The sequence below is a fragment of the Scylla paramamosain genome, chromosome 8 (genome assembly GCF_035594125.1).
Source record: "Scylla paramamosain isolate STU-SP2022 chromosome 8, ASM3559412v1, whole genome shotgun sequence".
Classification (NCBI taxonomy): Eukaryota; Metazoa; Arthropoda; class Malacostraca; order Decapoda; family Portunidae; genus Scylla; species Scylla paramamosain.
Window position 1 is genome coordinate 15,174,540 of NC_087158.1, and position 10,000 is coordinate 15,184,539.

The 10,000-nt window shown below is 38.2% G+C and overlaps 2 protein-coding genes across 2 annotated transcripts in view; one reads left to right on the forward strand and one right to left on the reverse strand.

Annotated features, from left to right (window-relative positions):
- The window catches only part of LOC135102546 (sodium-independent sulfate anion transporter-like), a 92,989-nt gene that overhangs the window by 25,899 nt on the left and 57,090 nt on the right, over nucleotides 1–10,000 (reverse strand). Inside the window, exon 3 of the mRNA XM_064007827.1 lies at nucleotides 2,608–2,693. Within this exon, the coding sequence (XP_063863897.1) occupies nucleotides 2,608–2,693 (86 nt within the window). The remainder of the gene's footprint in view (nucleotides 1–2,607; nucleotides 2,694–10,000) is intronic.
- LOC135102837 (synaptonemal complex protein 1-like) lies at nucleotides 4,271–7,579 on the forward strand. Its single transcript, XM_064008401.1, has one exon. The coding sequence runs from the start codon at nucleotides 4,448–4,450 to the stop codon at nucleotides 7,106–7,108; it is 2,661 nt and encodes an 886-aa protein (XP_063864471.1). The 5' UTR covers nucleotides 4,271–4,447; the 3' UTR covers nucleotides 7,109–7,579.

The window sequence follows — 10,000 nt, forward strand, 5'->3', positions numbered from 1 at the left end:
CTTGCTACACTCTCACTTCAATCATGAAAACAGCCTTGAAAACTGCAGTCACCTTCATTACAACCTGGCATAACAAGTTGAGATATTGTAAAACATTTGAAAATACGATCCAATGAACCTGATCTGATTCACATGCATCTCCACAGCAAAGCTCACTGTAGCGTTACAGACTATTTGGGAAGTCATCAGGAAATCATGCCTTCTCGATAAAACAGAATAGGTGGGTATGGAAACAAGTAATTACATTTGACAGACACATAGACAATTGACAGACACATAGACAAATGTTAAGTCTCTGTGAAGGATTCCAGGTTCCTTGATACGTCATAGGGAGACAATAGACAAGTTGGTGAGAAACATTATATGATAGATAGATAGATAGATAGATAGATATATAGATAGATAGATAAATAGATAAATAGACAGACAGATAGGTAGACAGATAGATAGATAGATAGATAGATAGATAGATAGATAGATAGATAGACAGATAGATAAATACAAAATAAATAGATAGATAGATAGATAGATAGATAGATAGATAGACAGACAGACAGACAGACAGACAGACATACATACATAAAGACAGACAGACAGACAAATAGGTAGACAGACAAATAAATAGAATAGACAAGTATTAAGTCTCAGTGGAGAGTCATAGATTACTTGCTATGTTGTAAGGAAATCATGCCTTCAAGATAAAAACAGAACAGGTGGATAGGAAACAATTACAAGTGATAGATACACAACACAATGATCTTTCCCAGTGACATACGCCAGAATGCAATGGAAGTAAGGTAAACTGAATCCTAACACTGTCACCTTCGCGCGGGAACAACAGCTGACCGAGACGTGACCGGTTAACGCCTCGCCATATGGAAGAAAATAATGTAAAATAATTTCATATCTATTAGGATCCTAACACCTTCTGCTCCTCTTTTCCTTCTGTAGCACGTGATAATATTAACAATAATGTTGATACTGCTTCTTCTTCTTCTTCTTCTTCTACTACTACTACTACTACTATTACTACTACTACTACTACTACTACTACTACTACTACTACTACTACTACTACTACTACTACTACTACTACCACTACTACTACCACTACTACTACTTCATATATACTATAGCTACGATGACTTGAAATAAAAATGATGAATAGAAAAACAAGTAAAATAGGAGTATAACACAGCAGAAGCAGCAAGAACAGCAACAACATCGAAGTCATCAAACTATTAATTGCTATAAAATACACATAAACCTATTATAAGATTAATTTTTATGCCCTAAAATCGTGCGCGCACATACACACACACACACACACACACACACACACACACACACACACACACACACACACACACACACACACACACACACATGCAATTACCCACCTCTCTCTCTCTCTCTCTCTCTCTCTCTCTCTCTCTCTCTCTCTCTCTCTCTTCCTGCCCCAGCTCCAGTTTAGAGAGTTAAACAATAAAAAATAACCCGTGTGTGTTTCGAGTCGTTTCAGAATACAAAAGCGCAATGGGTCTCTTCTTCCTCCTCCTCCTTCCAGAGCTCCCTTGGGGGCAACAATCCTCCTTTGAGGCAAACCACAAACAAGGAAGAGGAGCAGGAAGAATACTAAGGAACACTAAGGAACACAACAGAATAACAAATAACGGCAGACTTGTTAGTCCTTACGGGACTGTTTGTGGGGACGACACTACATGGCATACACTAAGAGAAAAAGGATAGCAAAGATGAAGGCTCCTTCCCACCCACCTCTCCGTCCACCCAGGGCTGCCAGGAAAAAGGTAGTGCGTACTATGCGGTGTGAAAATATTACTCAGAAATTTCATGGGAATGTGATAAGAACTGCCACTAATGCTACCTCCCTCCACGCGGTGCTCGACAGCCAGCAACACCCCAGCAAAGCAGTATTTCATAACTAAATCCGAACGAATTTCAATTGCAATTTTCTGACATTAGAGAGTGGCTCATTTGTTGATTGGAGTTACAAACCTGTCCAACTGTACGCATTACTGATGGTGGGGTCGGATCAGGATATTACAAAGTTTTAACATAACCCTGTAATTTGTTTTCGAAGGTACACCCGATAAAGGCAACTCATTTTCTAGGCAGCAGTCTTCACGGCCTGTGAACCATGCTGACTGGGCCTCATATCGCTTGATGTAGCATTCCGAGAGCATTTTCCTCATTCACTCCAGAAAGCTCCTGTCATTCACTAAATACTGAACAAGGTGATCGTCGCTTTTAATTTGAATTTGCATTATGTACTGATATTGATTTTCATTTGCCACTCAGTTGTTCATCGGGTTTGTTGATCTGAATAGTAGCAGGTTTCTTTGTCCCGTGTCGTGGTTACTCTGCTGGCTACTGTTTGTGCCGGCGGTAAATTTTGACACCAGGCGAGACCATCGTCAATGCTGCTAACATATATCAGTAACAAACTAAAACAGTGGTCCAGCAAAACACACACACACACACACACACACACACACACACACACACACACACACACACACACACACACACACACACACACACACACACACACACACACACACACACACACACACAGTCAGTACCCACCCTCAGGAAGTAGAGGACTCCCCCTGGCGGACTGGGAGCGTCCCCCTCGAGGGCCACCACTGTGCTGCGGTACACCGCGTCCTCACCTGCACAGGAAAAAAGGTTGAAGTGAATAGTAGTAGTAGTAGTAGTAGTAGTAGTAGTAGTAGTAGTAGTAGTAGTAGTAGTAGTAGTAGTAGTAGTAGTAGAAGTAGTAGTTATAGTAGTACATGGTAAAAGAGAAATGACAGTTACAAACATACACACAGGTAAACAAGACACATCGGTAACACTTACAGTCCACGTGGGCAAAAATAAAGGTACAGTTTCAGGCAATATTAGGGACAATGATAGCACAGTCCGCGTGTGTGAGAGACGAGGCGTACAGTACCACACACTCAGGTAATTCACTAACGACTCACAGGTGATGTATATACTTGTATAGTACATGTGAGACAAAACAGAAAAGTACACAGCAAAGTAATGAAGTTAATACAGAAGAGAGAGAGAGAGAGAGAGAGAGAGAGAGAGAGAGAGAGAGAGAGAGAGAGAGAGAGAGAGAGAGAGAGAGAGAGAGAGAGAGAGAGAGAGAGAGAGAGAAAAGGTGGAAGGAACGATAGAAACACACACACACACACACACACACACACACACACACACACACACACACACACACACACACATATATATACACACACACGCACAGATAGATAGATAGATTTATTGACAATAGAATTATACAAACTCCTAAAAGTAATAGGTACACAAAAAATACAAAAACTCCACACAAAAAAGTTAAACATTGTAGTCCACGGTAGCACAAGTAGTAATTAATTAAGGTATTTCAACCTATGAGAGACTCCCAAGAATTCATAAGCCGCAAAAAGGGAACATATAACTAAGACTGTAACGATTGAATGTCAGTAATCTATATAACGCAATTATCAAACATATATATATATATATATATATATATATATATATATATATATATATATATATATATATATATATATATATATATATATATATATATATATATATATATATATATATATATATATATATATATATATATATATATATATATATATATATATATACCAATTCTTACTTGTATTCACGTAGTACAACACAAAATCATACCACGTATTACATCATTATGAACTTTGGTAAACAGATCTTCCAGTGTGTGGCAGAAACGCGCGCGCACACACACGCACGCACGCACACCTTCAAAATAACAACAGATGTAATTCATGTATTTTTTTCCGCTTGTTTGTGTGTGTGTGTGTGTGTGTGTGTGTGTGTGTGTGTGTGTGTGTGTGTGTGTGTGCACGTCATTTGAGGCAGTTTTCCTTTGTCATTCTTATTACTTAGTACTTGGCCTCATCTGCTTCTTCCTCTTATCATTATTCCTCATCCTCTTTCTCCTCCTTTTCCTCCTTCTCCTCCTCTTCCTCCTTCTTTAGCTTTTTCTCTTCTTCCACCACCTCTTCCCTCTCTTCCTCTTTCCACACATTTCCTTCCTCCTCTCCTCCATTACCCCATCCTTCCATTAGCATATTTCCTCTCCTCTCCCTCTTTCCCACACACGGTAAAGGTTCACCAGCGTCTATTGCTACTACGTAAGTTACCGCTAAGAGTGCCTTAGGACGCCAACCAATCACTGTCTAACATTCACCACGCCAACCAATCACTGTCCAGAATCCACCATGCCAGCCAATCACAGCTGCCACTTCAAGCAGCCGTGGGGCGCTAACTCCAAGCTCCTGCTGTGCTGCTTTCTGGGGCCCAATTCATGCTAAATAGTACCATGCCATACCTGCAGCCGAAAGAAAACACTCAGTAACTCTTAGGCATGAGCGGGATTCAGAAGGTCACAAAAGTCAGTGGACAGAAACAGAAAGTCGCAGCAATCAGTGGAGAGAAAGACACAAACTCATCGAAGCGAGCAGCAATGAACAAGACCAACCCAGAGAAGCGCAACAAGACGCCCGGGAAGGCTGGATGCTGCGCCTTCATCCACGCCTTCCTGCGGCTGTTTCGACGCAAGAAGCGTGGGCGCCGCGCCCCCAGCGGGGGAGTCTCCCGGGCAGTGCTGGAGGAGCATGCCATGGAGGACACTTCTCTGGAAGAGTCTCTGCCAATGGTGACTCATCTGGAAGAGTCTGTGATGCACAAGACTCTTGTAGAATATGTTATTCAAGAACATGTTATGGAAGAACATCTTATAAAAGAACATCTTAAGGAAGAACATCTTAAAGAACATCTTAAGGAAAAAAATGTTATGGAAGATCCTGTTAAGGAAGAACGCCTTTTGGAAGAACATCTTAAGGAAGAACATCTTATGGAAGAACATCTTAAGGAAAAAACTGTTATGGAAGAGCATCTTAAGGGAGAAACTATTATGGAAGAACATCTTAAGGAAGAAAATGTTATGGAAGAACATCTTAAGGAGAAACATCTTAAGGAAGAAACTGTTATGGAAGAACATTTGATGGAAGAACATCTAATGGAAGAAAATCTTAAGGAAGAACATCTTATGAAAGGAACTGTTATGGAAGAACATCTTATGGAAGAAACTATTATGGAAGAATATCTTAAGGAAGAAAATACTATGGAGGAGAATCTTAAGGAAGAACATCTTATGGAAGAACAACTTAAGGAAGAAAATCTTATGGAAGAACATCTTATGGAAGAAACTGTTACAGTGGAACATCTTATGGAGGAAACTGTTATGGAAGAACATCTTATGGAAGAAAATGCTATGGAAGAAAATCTTAAGGATGAAAATGCTATGGAAGAACATCTTAAGGAAGAACATCTTATGGATGAAAATTTTAAGGAAGAACATGTTATGAAAGAACATCTTATGGAAGAAATTGTTATGGAAGAAGATCTTATGGAAAAGCATGTTATGGAAGAATTTATGGTGCAAGAATCTACTGCTATAGAAGAAACTATTGTGGAGGAACCTGTTACGCAGGAACCTGGTGTAGAAGAACATCTGATGGAAGAACAAGAGGTCGAGGAACATCTGATGAAAGAACAAGTGGTGGAAGAACATCTGAAGGAAGAACAAGAGACAAAAGCTGATGTGCTGGAAGAACCTAAGCGGGAAGAAGCTGTTAAGAAACAGCCTGTGCGGGGCAAGAGCAGGGCGGCCCAGCCTGCAGTGGAAGAGCCTGACGCCAGCGACTCTGATTTCAATGACGATGTCGCTGACGACTCAGGCTCCGAGGAGTCGTCTTGGGAGGAATGTCCGCGACCTGCACGGCAGGGCAAGGCCTCTCGAGGCAAGGCCAAGAACAACAGCAAGATGGCCGCCGCCCCGCCCTCCGCCGCGCCCGAGCTGCTGCTACGGCCGCGCGGCGCCGTCCTCACCTTCCTTAGCGCAGTGGTGGACCCACCCGCCATCTTGATCATGGGCACCGACAAGCAAGAGAACGACCACCTCCTGACGCAGGCCACAGACCGCGTCGTCTTCTTCCATGTGGACGACCTGCCCTCAGCCCACGTGTACCTGCAGCTTGAGCCAGGCCAGGGCATGCGTGACGTGCCCCACGTCCTATTGCACGATGCGGCACAGCTGTGCAAGGCCAACAGCGCGCAGGGCAACAAGTTGGCCAACGTGGCCGTACTGTACACGCCAGGTTCCAACCTGCGCAAGACCCGCCACATGAAGGTCGGCGAGGTGGGCTTCGTCAGTGACAGAGACGTGCGCAGGATTGTGATCGCCAGGCGGGACGACGCGGTGGTGGACCGCCTCACCCGCACCAAGAGGAAGGTCGTCTCGGGCAGGGCAGAGCGGGAGAAGCAGCAGCGAGCGCGCGAAAGGCAGCGCCAGAAGACCGAGGCCAAGTTGGCGAGGAGAAAGCAGAGGCGAGAGGAGCAGCAGGAACAGGCCGCCCACGAGGACCCCCTCGAGCTGGCGTGGGGCGTCGAGATAGAGCAGGGTCCTGCCACCCGCACCACCGGCAGGCAGCGACGCAAGCGCCGAGAGCGGCGGGAGCAGGACAGTTCAGACGAGGAGTGCAAGGAAGAGGAGAATCAACAGCAGGACCAGGCAGAGACGAAGACCACGCGCTGCTTCCCGGTGGGCGCTGCACAGCGCCGCCTGCTGCAGGGTTGCCGCGCCCTGGTGGAGCGCAGGTTTGACGTGCGGGTGGCGCCCCCAGGAAAGGGCGAAGCCGAGGGGCGCGGCACTGTGACAGGGGCCCCTGAGGACGTGGCTGACGCTCTCGCGGAGCTGAAGAAACTTTTGAATCACGACACTCAGAAGGACGCGGCTCTTGATAACAAGAGCGGCAGCGGGAAGCGTGGCAAGGGTGGAAACAATGATAAGGATAGCAAAAGCAACAAGAGTGGCAAGAGTAACAAGAATGATAAAGGTGATAAAGGAGGTAAGAATGGAAAAGATGGCAAGAATGATAAGAGCAACAAGAATGACAAGAATGGCAAGGATGGCAGAGACACCAAGGCCAAGGGACAGAACACCAAGCAGAAGAGGAAGCAGTGAGCGCCTCCACCCGCCACGCCTTGTCGTGAGCAATGAGAGCAATGAGGCGGCGCCGCTGTCGAGCCACGCCAGCCTGGTCAGTCCCTTCACCGCGGCGGAGGCACTCAAGAAGTAAAGGAAAGAAAAAAAAAAAAAATGCAAAACATCAAAAGCAATAAACAAGGACAAAATAAAAGAAAAAGTATGCATCAATAAGTGAAGAAAAAAAGAACAAAAAAAAAAAACAAAGAAAAATATGTCAATCAGTAAAAAAAAAGACAAGAAGTACAAAACATCAAAAAACAGAGAAACGAGAAAAAAAGAAAAAAAGTAAAAAAATAAATAAAAACACCCAAAACACCCAAAACAGAAAACAAGAGCAAAATGAATTCCAAAGGAAAATACAAAATACCAAAAACAAATAACAAAACAAAAGGATAAAAAGAAAAAAAGTATAAGTAAAGAGAAGAAAGAAAGCAAAAAAAAAAAAAATCAAAATAGAAAATAAAGGAAAAATACAAAAGAAAAAAAAACAAATAAAAATAAAACCCCCAAAAAAGAACAAAATAAAAACCAAAGAAAAAAATAAATAAAAACCCGAAAACAAGAAAAAAATAAAATAGGCAAAGGAAAAAAAACAAAAACAAGACCAAAAATGAAAAAAAAGAAATAAAACGAACTTAAAACCAAATAAAAAAATAAAAAACAAGAACAAAATAAAAAAATAGATCCGCAAAAATCAAGAATAAAATGAAAACCAAAGAAAAAAATAAAAAAATAAAACAAGAACAAAATAAAAACAAAGGAAAATAAAAAAAATACGAACAAAAGACAAGAACAAAATAAAAAAAGAGACTATAAAAATAAAAACCAGAAAACGAAAACAAAATAAAATACAAAGGAAAAAAAAACTAAGAACATAAAAAAAATGAAGGAAAAAATATAAAAAGCAAAAAAAAAAGAATAAAATAAAAACAAAGGAAACAACAAGGACAAAATAAAAAAAGAACAAAATAAAAACCAAAGAAAAATACAAAAATAAAATCTTCAAAAAAGGCAAGAAAATGAAAAAAAAAATAGATTAAAACAAGAACAAAATGAAAACCAAAGAAAGAAATAAAAAAAATCTTAAAAATAAGAAAAAAATAAAAAAACGAGAAAAATAGAAAAAAAAACACACAAAAAAGAAAAAAATACATAAAAATATAAACTTAAAAAATAAATAAAGAAAGAAACAAAACAAAACAAAGAAAATAAAAAAAAAAACACATGAACAAAGAAAAAAAAGGAAAAATAAAAAATAAGAAAAGAATCAAGAAAATAAAAACAAAAGAAAAATATAAAAAAATAAAAACAAAAAAATATAAAGAAAAAAAGGGCAAAAAAATAAATGAATAAAAAATAGAATAAAACAAGAACAAAATGAAAACCAAAGAAAGAAAATAAAAATCTAAAAAAAATAAGAAAAAAACAATAAAAAACGAGAAAAATAGAAAAAAACGCAAAAATAGAAAAAAATACATAAAAATAATATAAATAAATAAATAAATAAATAAAACAAAACAAAACAAAACAAAGAAAATATATAAAAATAAAAACACGAATAAAGAAAAAAGGAAAAATAAAAAAAATAAGAAAAGAATCAAGAAAATAAAAACCAAAGAAAAATAAAAAAAATAAAAACAAAAAAAGAGATATAAAGAAAAAAAGGGCAAAAAAAATAAATGAATAAAAATAAAAGCAAAAAACAAAAATAAAATAAAAAGCAAAGGAAAAATATAAAAGATAAAAAATAAATAAAAAGACAGGAAAAATTAAATAAAAATAAAAACTAAAAAAAAAAATAAAAAAAGAACAAAAATAAGAATAAAAAAATAAAAATAAATAAATAAATAATAACAAAATAAAAGCCAAAATGAGAAATAGTGAAAAATATAAAACATGAAAAAAATGAAAATTAAGCAAAAAATACAAAGCAGGAAAAGCAACAAAAAAGCAAAAAAATAAAAAAGTAAATAAAAAAGTAAAAATAAAAAAAATAAAATAAAAATAAATAAATGAAAAATAAAATAAATAAATAAATAAATAAATAAATATAAGTAAATAAATAAAATAAATAAATAGAAATAAATAAATAAAAATAAAATAAATAAATGAATAAAATGTATAAATAAATAAATAAACAAATAAATAAACAAATAATATATAGATAAAAAAATAATAGATAAATAAAAAAAACGCAAGAAAAAAATGTCAAAAATAGAAAAAAAAAAGAAAAAAAGAAAAAAAGCAGCCAAAAAATTAACGAGCTTAAACTCAAACTACTAAGAGGCGAAGTGAGCACCGCGAGGCGCCGAGACGTTTATGAACACGGGACTCGGAGGCGAAGTGAACAAAATCGAATCATGGAATGGTTTACGAAGACGGGACTCGGAGGCAATTTCGTCATAAAAAAAAAAAAAAAAAAAAAGTCGGCATTTTGCATTTAGTTTGGTTGAGTGAAAGAATGATAAGAAAACTGATCAATTTCCCCTTTATTGGATCACCTGTAATGAGTGTACGTGCGTGTGTCTGTTCTCCACTAAGCACGTCACGGTAATGCTTGTCAGTCTCTAGTTCGAATTCCAGAATTAACGTGACTCCTTGGCGTTGTGTGTCAGAGCGTGAGTGCACTCTTATCTATTCATTGCGCGAACTAAGAGCCTTTGCTACACTTAAGTCTTCCCTGTAATGCTTGTCTTGTAAACCAGTTCATTGTTATCTCTGATTCTTACGGTAAATAAACTCAAAATATCAGTTATTCTTTCATCATCCTTACAATATTCATATCTAGTTTTTCTTTTATACACACGAGAGGTAGACCAAGGGGAAAAAAAAAGGAAAAAAAAAGCCCCACTAATTATATCTCTCTCT

Bases quoted from the DNA above. Each gene is read 5' to 3' on its own strand.
- LOC135102837 (XM_064008401.1), top strand. From the start codon at position 4,448: ATGAGCGGGATTCAGAAGGTCACAAAAGTCAGTGGACAGAAACAGAAA.